The sequence below is a fragment of the Dendrobates tinctorius genome, unplaced genomic scaffold (assembly GCF_039654945.1).
Source record: "Dendrobates tinctorius isolate UK_male_01 unplaced genomic scaffold, ASM3965494v1 ptg000011l, whole genome shotgun sequence".
NCBI classification, from domain to species: Eukaryota; Metazoa; Chordata; class Amphibia; order Anura; family Dendrobatidae; genus Dendrobates; species Dendrobates tinctorius.
The window spans coordinates 95,171,877-95,188,469 of NW_027361679.1; the positions used below are offsets into that span (position 1 = coordinate 95,171,877).

A 16,593-nucleotide genomic window follows, 5' to 3' on the forward strand; every position below is an offset into this window, starting at 1 on the left:
GCGTAGGTTGGCACCCTAAACACATACGAGTTAGGCACCCCGCTCCATGATGGCTGTACCTTAAGGCCTTGTTCACACGTACCATTTTTTTCGCGTTTCCGCCGCGGTATTTTCCGTGCGTTTTTGCTGCGAAAAATAAGCATCCCATGCATTCCTATGGGATTCCGCAATGCCGTGCTAATGCTGCGGTTTTTACCGCGGCGGAATCGCTTTGCGGTAAAAAACGCAGCATGCTCATTAATTTCGCAGAATCGCGGCGATCCCGCACCCATAGGAATGCATTGTTCTGCTTACTTTCCGCATGTGAATGTGCACACCATGCGAAAAGTAAGCAGAACATTTGCGGATGGTACCCACAGTCCGGAGGAGAGGAGACTGTCCTCTGGGCTTTGGGAACCATATCCCTGTAAAAAATAGAATTTAAAATAAAAAATATTGTTATTCTCACCTTCCGACGTCCCGTGCAGCCTTCCCGCCTCTCTCCACGCTCCCGGTCCCAGTAAGCCTTTGCGAGCGATGACGTCCGTTCTCGCGGGATCGCAAAGTCTCGCGGTCATTCGCGCGACGTCATCGCAAATGACCGCGAGACGTCGCGATCCCGCGAGAACGGACGTCATTGCGGTAATTGTCGCAAAGGATTACTGGGACCAGGAGCGTGGAGGGAGGCGGGAAGGCTGCGCAGGACATCGGAAGGTGAGAATAACAATATTTTTTTTTTAATTCTTATTTTTTACATTCTATCTTTTACTATTGATGCCGCATAGGCAGCCTCAATAGTAAAAAGTTGGTCACACTCGTCAAACACTATGTTTGACGAGTGTGACCAACCTGTTAATCAGTCCTCCAAGCGATGCTACAGATCGCTTGGAAAACGCTAGCAATTCTGCAAGCTAATTACGCTTGCAAAATGCTAGTTTTTCCACTGGAAAATCGCGGGAATTTAAAATGCGATTTTCCTGCGGAATGGAATTCCGGAATTCTCGCGGTAATTTCCACAAGAGTTCCGCTACGTGTGAACCCAGCCTTAATCTCCTAGATAGCCCTGGATAAGTGCAGCAAACAATCATTCACTTAACCAGGAAAGGAGAGTATAGGGGTTGCCACAATGATAATTGCTAGGTAGGCAACAATAGAAAAAGGTGCAAAAACAGTGCAAATGACGAGACAATAAAGTGACATGTGCAAAGAAATGAGTAACTAACTAACTGTTCCCTGAATCTATAAACCTTCCTGTCAGCGGAGGTTGGCACCCTACTGGTCAGTGGCATGGCTCCCCCGCTCCACGACGACTCACCCTAAATGAGCCCTGATATTGCTAATAATTTCACATTAGGATGAGGCAAAAAATTCTGGAAGGCATTATGACATAATGATATAATATGACATAATGGATAATTAAGAAAAATATATAGATAACAGTAAAAAAGGGGTACTCAAGTTTTTGATGCAGGATAGAAAAACCTCAACGCGTTTCTCCTAACAGGATCATCAGGAGGTAGATAGTTAGATGCTGTGTGGTAACTGACCACAAATCCCCCTTATATATAGATGTGGCTACTGATTAGTAACAATCTCTTCCTGTGTATCATAGAGGTCCCTGTGTATCGATCTCAGAATGGGGCCAGACATAGGTCCCATATTGGGAATGCAGACAGGTTTGCGCTCTATTAACCAAAGACCATCACATCTCATTGGACGATATGTCCGTCAATCAAAATGGAGGAAACAGATGAGCCGCCATTACTATAGTGTCGGGCGTGCGCTCCATCTGGAACGCACTCATCTCACAGCTGATGTGAAGCGCTGCATGGTGATTGGCCAGCACAAGAGGCCCGTCTCAAGAGCGATGCCTCCTGTTCTGATTGCGCACGCCCAGAAGCAATCGGTGGGCGACGTGTAACCGGAAGTGCGTCACATGATTGACAAATGCGCATCACCACGGTAACCCCCACGCTCCCTGTTGTCTCAGCTCTCAACCGCGCATGCCCAAAACAAATACCCGGGCAGGCGCGTCTCCACTAAAAATCTCCATCCTCCACTATCAACAGGGAGTACAAGGAAATGGACCATGAGCACAATAGAGCGCCATTGATTTAATACCACAATATGCCTTAATACCATGGGCGGCATGTCACAGGAAATTCATAATGTGATTGACAAGCAGGCATTGCCCCGGCAACACCGACGCTTCCTGTTACCTCAGCTCTAAATCACGCATGCCCAGAACAATATCCGGGCAGCGCGTCAAGGAGGCATCTCCATTAGCGATCTCAATCTCCCACTATTTCTAGGGATCACAAGGAAGTGAACCACGCGCCACATGCGGCGCGAATGGCATAATGCCACAAGATGGATAACATGATCAGAGCAACATTGCAATATATAGATAGTCTAGATAGTATTTAATAACCGAATGCAGCGAGTGCTTTTATATATATCAAAGGTTCTTGATGTAACATATCCCTTATTTGTACATATCAATCCTCAAGAAAAAATATATAATTAATATGACATGCACCCACATTAACCGTGAACATGCTCATAAAATCCAAACAGGACAATGACATATATAACCAGGATGAACCATCAAATTAAACAATAAAAAAGATATGTAATGCTCCTTGATAATACTATTGGTGTTTTTTGACCTTACTGGTTATACATTTTTTCAAAAATATTTCTCAAACTTAAATTTTCCCCAAATCCTCTCTACTCCTGAGCCTTGCTCTTTACTCTAGACATCGGGCATCTGGGATCTACTCAGGACGAGTCAACTGCGACCTCTGATCATATGTACAAATCACTTTAATATTCAGGGTTTTTAAGCAGTTAAAAAGTGCAAGAAAATAAACCAAACCAGTAATGAAACCTGATATTACCCTGAACATGAATTTCTGACCTCGGTTGATGTGAATGTACAGAAGCATGGTGCTTTAAAGAGCAATCCTGGCATAGCTGGAGTGAGGTGGTGGCCCTCCCCGTTACGGAGTACAGTGACAGTGACATCACAGCTGAGGGAGTGAAAGCACTGGTGGCATTTCTTCACTGCACTCTTTCCCAGCTGTCACTGATCCTACAGGCAACGTTTAGAAGGCTCCTTGCTTTCACATGAGGAGGACATTGCAAGTTTTGTGCTGCTGAAATCTACTATTTTTGGAATTATAATTCGCCCTTACTTTTACATCTTCCTAAACCTGTTCACCAAGGTAACGCAGACAGACATAGGCTGAACGATACTTGCAGAATCTGCACAGTTTGCCTTATTCTGGATATTCCTTTTCTGGAGAGTCTGAATTGGGTTACCAACCGTATGGCAAATGCTTAGGTGACAAAGTATTTTTGGAAACATAAGATTGCAATCTCCTCCTATTGTTTGTCGAGAAACAAGACTCTGGAAACCATGAAAAAATGATCTTCCTGAAGAGGAAATCAAATATTGACTACTGTCTATCCTCTCCATAGGAAAGCCAGGCGTGATACTCTGCTCCTTGTATTCTCGGCCACTTTTAATAATGGGAATATATTTTAAAGGGAGGGTTAAAGGAGGTTTTCAATGGACCATAATTAACTCTGACAACCCTGCATGGTATCTTATATTCCGACACTCTGGATTTTTAAGGACCTTTTAGCCCTGAAAGCTTAAGTGTGGATATGAGTTTACCTACAAACTGTGGGTTCCTGGCTCCTATGGACTATGGAGGACATAAGAAATTCAATGGGCACGTGTATGGGTCACCGTGTGCAGTCAACAGACCCATCGATATTGTACAGCGAAGGAGACGGTAACCACATTTATATTAATTCTTTATTTGGGTTTTGTAATGGCGATACAGTGGTGATGACTATTATAGAGCAATAGGTCATCTCCGGTGGAAGTTTGTCTCCAGTGACAGTTGACATTAGCAATGCTCTAATAATCATCAGTGTATGTTCTTGTGAATAACCGAGCTTGTGCTCTTTTCTCAGCCTTTCCCAAGGCTCTTTAGGTAAAACTGTAATAAAACAAAAAATTATTAATCCTAACTACTATTATGTTGTTCCTGTAAATTAACCACTGAGGGCACGTAGCAAAATTGCCTGAATAATTCAGGGTTGAGGTGTATCTTAAATGGCCCCCAATGCAAAATCTGTAGTAGGGTCCCCTGGTCTTAGACATTATGAAGGTAGGATTATCTGAATTATTTATTTCTATCAGTGGTCCTCGTGGATGTAGGATATATTCACAGCATTGTATAAGTACTGTATATCCACTAAATGGAGAAAAGAATTAGGAGACACACCTCTTAATTATTAAATTCAGTTCTTGTATTCGGTCCCGTTGTTACAGATGTATGTCACCCAAATACTTGTGATAGAATGGGTTGTTCTAAGAGGCTCACTGAGTTCAGGCATGTAATAAGGGGCCACTATTCTAACAAGTCTGATCCCTTCTAAATATTCCACAATCAGATATGAGTGGTGTTATTGAAAAGTGGAAGTTATTATAAAAGAGAGCAATTTATCGCAAAGTATCAGACCATGTAAAATTACATGATAAATGTCATCAACGTTCTGCTGATTCAATCACTCCAGAGTCTAAACTTCTTAGCACAAAAAATGTGTGTTATGAGCTTCATGGAATGGGATTCTATGGCTTTGAAGCCGGATACAAGCCTTACACCATCAAGCGCAATGCCACAATGCAAGTGTCGGATAAAGTGGTATAAATCATGCCACCACTGGACTCTGAAGCAGTGAAAATGTGTTCTGTGGAGTGATAAATCACACTTCTCTATCTGGCAGTTTGATGGATGAGTTTGGGTTGGGCAAATGACAGGAGAATGTTACCTGCCTGACTGCATTGTGCCAATTGTAAAGTTTGGTGGAGGAGAGATAATACTATGGGGCTGTTTTTCAGAGGTTTGCCTAGGCCACTTTCACCCAATGATCCATAATACTCTATCATACCAAGACATTTTGGACTATTGTAGCCTCCACCTTTGTGGAAAGAGTGTAGAGAAGGCCTATTTCTGTTTCAGCAAGCCCCGTTGCACAAAGCAAGGTCAACTGACTGCAGAATCATCGGTTTTGACTGGACAACTCCTTTAAACACCTTTGAAATTAACTAGGACGGAGATTGCGAGCAAGACTCTTGTCCAACATCACTGTCTGGGCAATGATCTCCCGGCTGAAGGGACAAAACTTCTAATGGACACATTCCAAAATGTTGAAGAACACCTTCCCAGAAGAGTGCAGCTATTTTAGCTGCAAAATGGAGAACGACTCCATTTTAATGCCTTTGGATTGAAAATGGGATGTCATAATAGCTTCTGTTGGTGTAATGTTCCGAAGTGCCAATATTTTTCTCCACATGTGGGCAAATAAAGAACCACTAATCTCAAGAACCAGATTTCAGCCCCATTCTCACCTTTGCTGTAATCCAGAACACTGGATGAGGAACATGTGTCAGTGTGTGCAAGCCGTAAGTGATTAATATCACTCCTTGATCTTAGCCTCCTAGCAGAAGCTGATATTACATGCAATGCTGCAATAGCCATAAGCTCAGCTGTCTACACTTCCTTAAATATTAAAAAAAATGCTGGGTGTGATTTTTTTTTTAAGCAGTTATCATTTCCACCAGTTGGTATTAATATTTATGTAAATTGTGGATGTCTAGTCTAGGCTAGTCTACTCATATTTTTTAAAGTGGGTGGAGGGTTCTTCAATGTTTGTATTCATTTATTTTGTTTTGGATGACCAACCCAAGGGTTCAAACCCAACACACAAATGAAACATCAAATTAGGTCAATTCTTAATATTTTTGTCATTAACTGTTTGGGGTTCAGTACAAAATGCTCAAACCTATCCAAAAAGCTGAGAACTTGCATTTTCCCCATATTTGCAAATGTTCTGTCTATTGCATGATGGAAAAAAGAATAGTTTACAAAAATCCATCATTTTTGATCATTGTGGTTCACACCCCACTTAACCCCTTCACCCCCAAGGGTGGTTTGCACGTTCATGACCGGGCCAATTTTTACAATTCTGACCACTGTACCTTTATGAGGTCATAACTCTGGAACACTTCCATGGATCCTGGTGATTCTGACATTGTTTTCTCGTGACATATTGTACTTCATGTTAGTGGTAAAATTTCATTCAAATAACTTGCGTTTATTTGTGAGAAAAACGGAAATTTGGTGAAAATTTTGAAAATTTTGCAATTTTCCAACTTTGAGTTTTTATGCCCTTAAATCACAGAGATACGGCACACAAAAAACTTGATAACTAACATTTCCCACATGTTTACTTTACATCAGCACAATTTTGGAACCAAAATTTTCTTTTGTTAGGAAGTTATAAGGGTTAAAAGTTGACCAGCGATTTCTCATTTTTACAACACCATTTTATTTTTAGGACCACATCACATTTGAAGCCACTTTGAGGGGTCTATATGATAGAAAATACCCAAAAGTGACACCATTCTAAAAACTGCACCCCTTAAAGTGCTCAAAACCACATTCAAGAAGTTTATTTTTTTCATAAAAAAAATACTTCAGGTTCAATTTTTTTTATTTTACCAAGGGTAACAGGAGAAATTGGACTGCAAAAGCTATTGTGCAATTTGTCCTGAGTACGCAGATACCTGATATGTGGGGGGGAACCACTGTTTCGGTGCATGGCAGAGCTCAGAATGGAAGGAGCGCCGTTTGACTTTTCCAATGCAAAATTGGCTGGAATTCAGATTGGACGCCATGTCACGTTTGGAGAGTCCCTGATGTACCTAAACAGTGGAAACCCCCTACAAGTGACCCCATTTTGTAAACTAGACCCCCCCAAGGAACTTATCTAGATATGTGGTGAGAACTTTGAACCCACAAGGGCTTTACAGAAGTTTATAACGTACAGCGGTACAATTAAAAAAATCATATTTTTTCCACAAAAATGATCTTTTCACCCCAATTTTTATTTTCCCAAGGGTAACAGGACCCTAAAAGTTATTGTGCAATTTGTCCTGAGTACGCTGATACCCCACATGTGGGGGTAAACCACTATTTGGGCGCATGGCAGAGCTCGGAAGGGAAGCAGCGCCATTTGACGTTTTTGGCTGGAATTGAGATCGGACACCATGTCGCGTTTGGAAAACCCCTGATGTACCAAAACAGTGGAAACCCCCCACAAATGACACCATTTTGGAAACTAGACCCCCTAAGGAACTTATCTAGATGTGTGGTGAGAACTTTGAACCCCCATGGGCTTCACAGAAGTTTATAACATAAAGCCATACAATTAAAAAATCATATTTTTTCCACAAAAATGATCTTTTCACCCTCAATTCTTATTTTTCCAAGGGTAACAGGACCATAAAAGTTATTGTGCAATTTGTCCTGAGTACGCTAATACCCCACATGTGGGGGTAAACCACTATTTGGGCGCATGGCAGAGCTCGGAAGGGAAGCAGCGCCATTTGGCGTTTTTGGCTGGAATTGAGATCGGACACCATGTCGCGTTTGGAAAACTCCTGATGTACCAAAACAGTGGAAACCCCCCACAAATGACACCATTTTGGAAACTAGACCCCCTAAGGAACTTATCTAGATGTGTGGTGAGCACTTTGACCCCCCCAGTGCTTCACAGAAGTTTATAATGCCCGGGCGTGAAAATAAAAAATTCTTATTTTTTCCACAAACATGATCTTTTAGTCACCATTTTTTTATTTTCCCAAGGGTACCAGGAGAAATTGGACCCCAAAAGTTGTTGTTCAATTTGTCCTGAGTATGCTGATACCCCATATGTGGGAGAAAACTACTGTATGGGCACACGTCGGGGCTCGGAAGGGAAGTAGTGACGTTTTGGAATGCAGACTTTGATGGAATGGTCTGCGGGTGTCATGTTGCCTTTGGAGAGCCCCTAATGTACCTAAACAGTGGAAACCCCCCACAAATGACTCCATTTTGAAAACTAGACCCACTAAGGAACTTATCTAGATGTGAGGTGAGCACTTTGAACCCCCAAGGGCTTCACAGAAGTTTATAATGCCAGGGCATGAAAATAAAAAAATCGTATTTTTTCCAGAAACATGATCAATTAGTCCCCAATTTTTTCATTTTCCCAAGGGTAACAGGAGAACCAGGTCCCATGGACGGGATAGTACGTCGGATGGCAGAAAGGGGTTAAAGGGAATCTCTGAGTAAGAATACTCTACTAAGCTGAAAGTGTTGGCACCCTTAAAAATGTTCCAGAAAATGAAGCATTTCCAGAAAATTATTGCAATTGCATATTTTGTTATACACATGTTCATCTCGTTTGTGGACGCAAACCCTGCTTTCTGACACTGGGCACTACATTGTGATCTAAAATCCTTTGGCAATCTTCTGACTTCATTATGCCTTATACACAGTCAAGGCACCGAAGGCCAGAGTCAAAACAACTCCAAAACATATTTGACTGTAGGCACTGTATTCTTTTCTTTGTAGTCTTCATTCCATTTTTGGTAAATAGTAGCATGATGTGCTTTACCAAAAAGCTCTCTCTTGTTCTCATCTGTCCACAAGATGCTTTCCCAGAAGGATTTTGTCTTACTCATGTACATTTTGGCAGATTGCAGTCTAACTTTTTTTATGACTCTGTTCTATTAGGGGGATCCTTCTGGGTTTCCTGCCATAACGTTTCATTTCATTAAAATATCGAAGGATAGTGAGCGCTGACACTGATCCACCCTAAGCTTGCAGGACAGCCTTAATTTCTTTGGAACTTGATTGGGGCTGCTTATCCATCATAAGGACTATCCTGCCGTCCATGTCGAGGGAGATTAGCTACAGTTCCATGGGTTGTAAACTTCTTGATAATGTTGTGCACTGTGGACAATGGAACACCAAGATCTCTGGAGATGGACTTATAACCTTGAGATTGTTCACATTTGTCAGCAATTTTGGTTATAAAGTCTTCAAAGTTTTCTTCTCCTCTTTCTGTTCTCCATGCTTAGTGTGGCACACATAATGCATAGATTAAGTGAACTTCTTCGCCTGTTATCCGGTTTCAGGTGTGATTTTCATATTGTCCACAACTGTTACTTTCCACAGGTGAGTTTGAACGAGCATCACATGCGTCAAATCTATGGGCCAACATAGGTCTCCCTGATAATATGCCTCCGGAGCTTATTATAAATGAAAGGGGGCATTACCAGTGTGAGACACATAGATCAGGGGAGAATACTGTTAGTCATTACATGTCTCAAACTGGTAACACGCCATTTCATTTAAAATATATTCCGGAGGCAGTTCGGGAAGATCTATGTCCTGCTCATAGATCTCAACAACTCATTTACATGTAAAAAATCTGAATTTCTCTACATTGATACAGTTATCAATGTATTATTTTACTCAACTTTCTATGACCTACATGCCCATATAGACAACTTAGGAGGTTTGATCCTACTGACAGATACCCTTCAATTTCCCAAGGTCTTTTAAACATATGTATAAAAATGACTGATAATCAAGGGACTTGATACCTATGATAACCTACAGTCAAATCTATATGATACACTAGCCCTCCAACCATTGTAAAAAAATAAATAAAACCAAACTAGCCTCATCTAGAAAGATGGAAAGTTTAACCATGGTCCTCTTTTTCTCCATTTTCCAGCTCAACACAGGCAAATCTGAGTTGAAGGTATATTTCCCCCAATACCCTGGCCAATATTGGATCACTCATGAGATTCTGGGCTTCCCAGATATATTTTTAACCCCTTACTGCCATTGGACGGAATAGTACATCAGCTGGCAGTATCCCCCGCTTTGGGAGCTCCGGCGATGAGCCCGCATCAAAGCTGGGACATGTCAGCTGTTTTGAACAGCTGACATGTGCATGCAATGCGAGTGGAATCACGATCCACTTGCGCCTATTAACTAGTAAATGCCGCTGTCAAACGCTGACAGTGGCATTTAAATGGCACTTCCTGCCGCTGGGCAGGAAATACACACACCACTGACCCCCGTCACGTTATCGGGGGTCATTGGTGCGTCGGCATAATAACCAGAGGTCTCCTTGAGACCTCTATGGTTGTTGATGTCGCATTGCTATGAGCGCCACCCTGTGGTTGGCGCTCATAGCAATGCTGTCATTCTGCTACATAGAGGTGATCTGAGCATTGCCTCTAAGTAGCAGAGCAGATCAAGCTATGGCAGTTTCTAGCCTCCCATGGAAGCTATTAAAGCATGCCAAGAGTTAAAAAAAAATTATTTTAAAAATATGAAAAAAATAAAAAAACATAAATGTTTAAATCACCCCCTTTCGCACCATTCAAAATTAAACAATAAAAATAAAATCAAACATAGACATATTAGGTATCGCCACGTTCAGAATCGCCCGATCTATCAATAAGAAAAAATAATAATAATAATAATAATAATAATAATCTTTATTTTTATATAGCGCTAACATATTCCGCAGCGCTTTACAGTTTGCACACATTATCATCGCTGTCCCCGATGGGGCTCACAATCTAAATTCCCTATCAGTATGTCTTTAGAATGTGGGAGGAAGCCGGAGTACCCGGAGGAAACCCACGCAAACACGGGGAGAACATACAAACTCCTTGCAGATGGTGGGATTAACCCGATCGCTAAACGGTGTAGCGAGAAAAAAAACAAACGCCAGAATTACATTTTTTTGGTCGCCATGACATTGTATTAAAATGTAATAACGAACGATCAAAAGAACGTATCTGCACAAAAATGGTACCATTAAAAAATGTCAGCTCGGCGCACAAAAAATAAGCACTCACCCAACCCGAGATAACGAAAAATGGAGACGCTACGGGTCTCAGAAAATTGCGTAATTTATTTTTTTTTAGCAAACTTTGGAATTTTTTCCCACCACTTAGATAAAAAAGAACCTAGACATGTTTCATGTCTATGAACTCATAATGACCTGGAGAATCATAATGGCAGGTCATTCATTTTTAGCATTTAGTGAACCTAGCAAAAAAGCCAAACAAAAAAGTGTGGGATTGCACTTTTTTTGCAATTTCACCGTACTTAGAATTTTTTTTCCCGTTATCTGTTACACTGCATGGTAAAACCAATGGTATTGTTCAAAAGTACAACTCGTCCATCAAAAAGTAAGTCCTCACATGGCCATATTGACGGAAAAATAAAAAAGTTATGTCTCTGGAAAAAGGGGAGTGAAAAACGGAAACGCAAAACTGAAAAAAAGCTCCAGTCATTAAGGGGTTAAATGAATATGTCAGTGAGGAAGCTGTTCCCTGTATGGTGGTCCTATGACTTGTCTATTTCTGATCCTGATCCAGAGAGTGGGGAATAGGGAGGGTGAGCAGGATAGCTAAAAGTGATACTTCGAAGCACCAGTGGCTCATTTGCATATGATTTCAATGGATTTAATCCTCATGACATTTTTCATTTAAATAAAGGTAACCTAAGGTTAAAATGAGAGTTCCAACATGATAAAACATTTTTTTTGTAAATGACATACAGTAGTTAGTATAGTTGAAAAAAAATCGCTCAAGGTCAACCGTAGGATGGGAGAGAATATGAACGAAGAGAAGATGCAATGCTTGGGTAAATTATTATCTAGGCAAAAAAGCATGAATCAATCTGTCCTGATAGGGAAAATTCTCACTCCTTATCCTGAACAAGAATTCTATACATCTACGTACATAAGCCTTGATCTTAATTTTTTCTAAGAAGTCATCTAAGCCTTTTCTGAGGCCGTGTTTCCTAAGTAGGCTTCTCCATAGATTAAATAGTTCTTATGGTAATGAAACATTGCTGCCTCTGAAGTTTAAGCCTTGTTTCCCCTAGATAGTAAGTTCCTTAGAAAGATTCCATATTCTCAATACTAACAAATTTATGAATGTGTATAATGTGGAACGATATTGTATATGTAATATCATGTTCTTTATTATTTTGTCATGTAATTTTGCGATATTCACCGAGTAGCTATAATATTAAAACCACTGACAGGTAACTGAATAACATTGGTTATCTTGAAGCAATGAGACATGTGGTCACAATCGACCATCTCACCATTGAGATGCGGCAATGAAGTTCTTGGAATCTGAAGGGGTCCCAGCATTCGGAGCCCCAGCGATAATTAAGTTATTCCTTATCTCATGGATGATGAACAGCTGCACTCTTTTTAAAGAGGTGGTCCAAAACTAATAATGATTTTCATCCTAAATGTCTATTTATTTTAATAATATAATAGTTTTTCTAATATAGTTTACTTAAAAAAATCCCTACCCTTCCTTTTCCTATGTAAGTGCTTTATATTTTTCTCAATATGCAGTGGCAATGCGCTCACTCGCTGGCTCTAATTAGTGGCAACAGAGCGCACTGTCAGTGTACATTGTAAGGAGCTAATCCGACACTCAGAGACCAGCCCGTCTCGAAACATGCATCACAGAATGTTGCACAGTAAGAAGGGGTCTTGTACTGAGCATATGTCGGAATTGACAACTGACACATGCCCAGTACAGCAAAGACTAGCCGATCCCCTGAAATGGACATCACTGGTGATGCCCTCGTTTCAAGGTGGGTTCAAGGTTCTGCCACCTAATGGCGTCCCATTTGAGTATCCCAGCATGCATTGGGGATTCTCAAACGAATTGTCATCAAAACTGAAATAGATTGAACAATAACTAAAGCAGGTAGATTAGAAAGGCAAGTGTATGGACCTTTTAATTAAACAATATAAGAAAAAATATTGTATTATTAAAATAAAGGGACATTTAGAATGAAAATCTATATTAGTTTCAGACCACACCTTTAAAGAATATGCTGCTAGTGTCAGACACCACGGGACATTGTCAAAGGTTTTGTTGAGTCTATGGCTTAAAGGTTCAGCGCTGTCAAGGAAGTTTGACGTTGTGGCTCATCACATATTTGTATCGCCTGTATGTATCTGTGTGTGTCATGAAAATCATGTCAAAGATATTTAGGGATGGTTCCAGCAGACTTGATAAGTGATCTCTCATATGAAGTGCTAAACACAAAGCAAAAGACGGAAATTTGTACTTGTGCATTGGAAGTAGTTAATTGTTGAGTGTAAACAGGATGCGATCAAGCAATTGCTCATCTTAACACTAGAGACTATGTGTACGGATAGTGCACACCCTGTCTGCATGTGCCTGTGACATGTACGGTAGAGGTGTCTCAAGGACAATACTTGTAAAGCTATATATTGTAGATATTTTTCATATTAACTAGAGTTTACAAAAGATTTGCAATACCCTGGTTTGGGTTTACAACAGTACTCCAAGGCAGCAAGACTTGATCCTACTTGATTAGCCAGCACTTGAACTCCGGCATCCTGGGCGTCTCTTATGATTACTAAGCCTGCACAATGTCATGACGTCAGTACTGACAATAGGCGCCCAAGATGCCGGCATTCAAAGTTTGCACTGATCGTGACCCAGGTCCCACAGATTATTGACATGGAAGGTGGACCAGGGTCCTGGCAATCTTTTTCTAATAGTTAGTTTAGAAAGCTGGAAAAAGGGCACTTGTACTTAAGTTAAGCTTTTGTAACATCACCACAGATCATGCAACAATAAACCGAATACTATGAATCTCAGCGTAATAATTTTAAAAAATTATTTTTATGATGCTGATATTGTCACACCGCAATGGTGGGCGGCAGAACTACAAATTGTGGCAGGGCGAATTTCTATGACACCCGTGACCCTGGATATACCGCCTCCAGCAGGGCGAATTTAAACAATGAAACGTGCAGCCAGATACACCGCCTCCAGCAGGCGAATTTCAATAGTTACACGTGTATCTGGATACACCGCCTCCAGCAGGGCAAATTTACAGAGATAAGGGAAACACCAGGGAAACCGATACAATGGAGGGCCCTGCAATAGGGAACGGGGACGTGGAGACCTCCGCACTCCCCTGAGTCAGTGTCCCTACAGTCCTGACGAACCCTAGGCAGGTTCCGCACCTGGCGACGAGCAGGATACCTAAAAACCCTAGCTCACCCTGCACCCATCCCTTTCTAATGAATTGGACGGTGCAGAAAGTAATCCCACCACTGCACTAAAACATACATAAGGAAAGTTACAAACAAGGAAAAACCACTTAGCTTTGCTCTGTTGCTATTGCTCCCAGCAACAGAGTCCAGCACCTGAGTGCAGCTTTCCTCCTGAATAGCTTCTACTTCACCAAAGCTCTGTCAGAGCTGCAAGGAACTCCTCACTGTTGCTCCTTCCACACCAGGACTCTGACTGAGCTGAAAGGAACTCTTCTCTAGCTACTTCCTCCACCAAGGATGGTTGGAAATGACCAATATCACCAACAGTGAGTGAGACCACCTGACTCTCCTTTATAGGCAAGAGCCAGAGTCATCACACATGCTAGTGATTCCCATGTAATAATATTAGCCATCACCGGGGGCAAAGCTAGAACTAAAGACACCACTGTGTAATGACCCTAATGGCCACCGGGGGCAAAACTAACTTTAAGCAAACAGCTTGAAGGAAAAAAAAAGGTTACATGTGCTTTTATCTGTCACAATGCAGAATGGATCGTGACACTTTCACAGTGGTGTGCTGTAGAACTACAAACTGTGGCTTTCACAGTGGTGGGCTGTAGAGCTACAAATTGTGGCTTTCACAGTGGTGGCGTGTAGAACTACAAATTGTGGCTTTCACAGTGGTGGGCGGTAGAACTACAAATTGTGGCTTTCACAGTGGTGGGCAGTAGAGCTACAAATTGTGGCTTTCACAGTGGTGGGCTGCAGAGCTACAAATTGTGGCTTTCACAGTGGTGGGCTGTAGAGCTACAAATTGTGGCTTTCACAGTGGTGGGCGGTAGAACTACAAATTGTGGCTTTCACAGTGGTGGGCGGTAGAACTACAAATTGTGGCTTTCACAGTGGTGGGCGGTAGAGCTACAAATTGTGGCTTTCACAGTGGTGGCCTGTAGAACTACAAATTGTGGCTTTCACAGTGGTGGGCTGTAGAGCTACAAATTGTGGCTTTCACAGTGGTGGACTGTAGAGCTACAAATTGTGGCTTTCACAGTGGTGGGCGGTCGATCTACAAATTGTGGCTTTATTTATCGTCTCTTTCTGTAATGTAGACAAACGGATTTCCACAATGACAAATATTCTAGCAATGCAGGCAAGTCCCAGCTGTCTCTGGGGAGGCTGGGGAGTAATGTGATATGATGACGTGAATACATTTTTCTGCTATATGCTTTAGGTTCTATGGAAACAATAGTTATAGATTTTGTCTGCAGTATATTTATCAAGATGAATAAATAGGGTCCGGAGCTAACTGAAGAGCTAATTCCTTCATATCCATGGAACATGGCACTTGTTTCCTTTTCCAGAGTATTATATCACAACTTAATGCTGTCGGACATGCAAAGTTAAACACCCTGCTTACCGCATATATCTTAGCAGAAGGCTCTATGGCTTTGACAGCTGCAACAAGTATATTACATAGGGAATTGCCAATTATTGACATTTTGTTAAGTCTGATGTGGAACAAATAAGTATAAAAAAATACCACTGCACTGTGATTGCTACAGCGAATCTTTGATCCCCTCTGTGGCCACTGATTGGCTGCAGCCTTATGATTGATTGCAGTGGTCCCATTCCATTCGAGTTGGAACAGCAGGTGACCTGTGCCGCAAACCATTGTTTTTTTATTATTATTTGACTACCATGCTGGGCCCATTAAAAAATAATTGTAGACAACCTGCTTAATTCATGAACAGTGTAGAATGTAATTACTCTGTTGTATAATGAACAAGTCAGAAGTGCCTGGGGCTTGTGGTAGCTAAATACTACATAAAAAAACCTAGCATGGACATTATAGTACTAGAAAATACAAGATAAGTATCTAGAGGACTTAAGGTTAAAGGAAAGTTTGTTTAAAGGTAAGTAGTCACAGTATTCCTGCAACACAAGCTGAATTGCTGAAAACTATCTCATCCGATCCTCTCATACATGAGTGCTCATTCGGCTGACCGCCCCTGTGTTCTCTATAAGGAAGCTGCCGGCTGGCATATTTCGGGGAGAGTAAAGTTGTCGTTAGTCTGAAATCAGACATGCACGATCAACAGCTCCCACCATAAGTCAGTTGGCACCTGTATACATTTAGACAGTTGGTTGAACCTATCAATTTTAGCACGATCAGCTGTCATTAGTCTAATGTGTATGGGGGCTTTTACTACTGTGGCACATTACTGATTTCCAGAAGGCAACATCATGAAAAACTACTCGGTATAGTTGGTCTGGTTACATTTAAGACGATAACATTCATAACGACAAACAGCTTCTGTATTGGTCTGGGAATAAGCAGAAAAAGTGAATATTACTAAGTTAAAGGGAACCTGTCATGTAAAAAAATGCTATTAACCTGCAGATATAGGGTTAATTTACAGATTAAGAGTGTTTTAAAGCTGTGCCACCTCACTAAAAGTCTCCCTATCTGGAGGAAAAGAAGTTTATTCCTCCTGGCAGCCTTCTGCTTTGTCATAAAAGCACAGCTGGTTCAGCATCAGTCAATGCTCAGCACATAGTGAGTGGCAACTATGAGCACGCCCCGGCACTGACTGACAGCCAGCTCAGCAGTGC

At 41.4% G+C, this 16,593-nt stretch overlaps 1 protein-coding gene across 3 annotated transcripts in view; it reads left to right on the top strand.

Annotated features, from left to right (window-relative positions):
• PDE4C (phosphodiesterase 4C) overlaps positions 1–16,593 on the top strand; it is a 381,540-nt gene that overhangs the window by 226,053 nt on the left and 138,894 nt on the right. Inside the window, exon 1 of one of the 3 annotated variants that reach the window (XM_073544914.1) lies at positions 3,061–3,782. The exons of the other annotated variants lie outside the window; for them this stretch is intronic. Within the exon in view, the coding sequence (XP_073401015.1) occupies positions 3,652–3,782 (131 nt within the window). The 5' untranslated portion in view covers positions 3,061–3,651. Of the gene's footprint in view, positions 1–3,060; positions 3,783–16,593 lie in introns of those variants that run through there. 3 annotated transcript variants of the gene reach the window in all.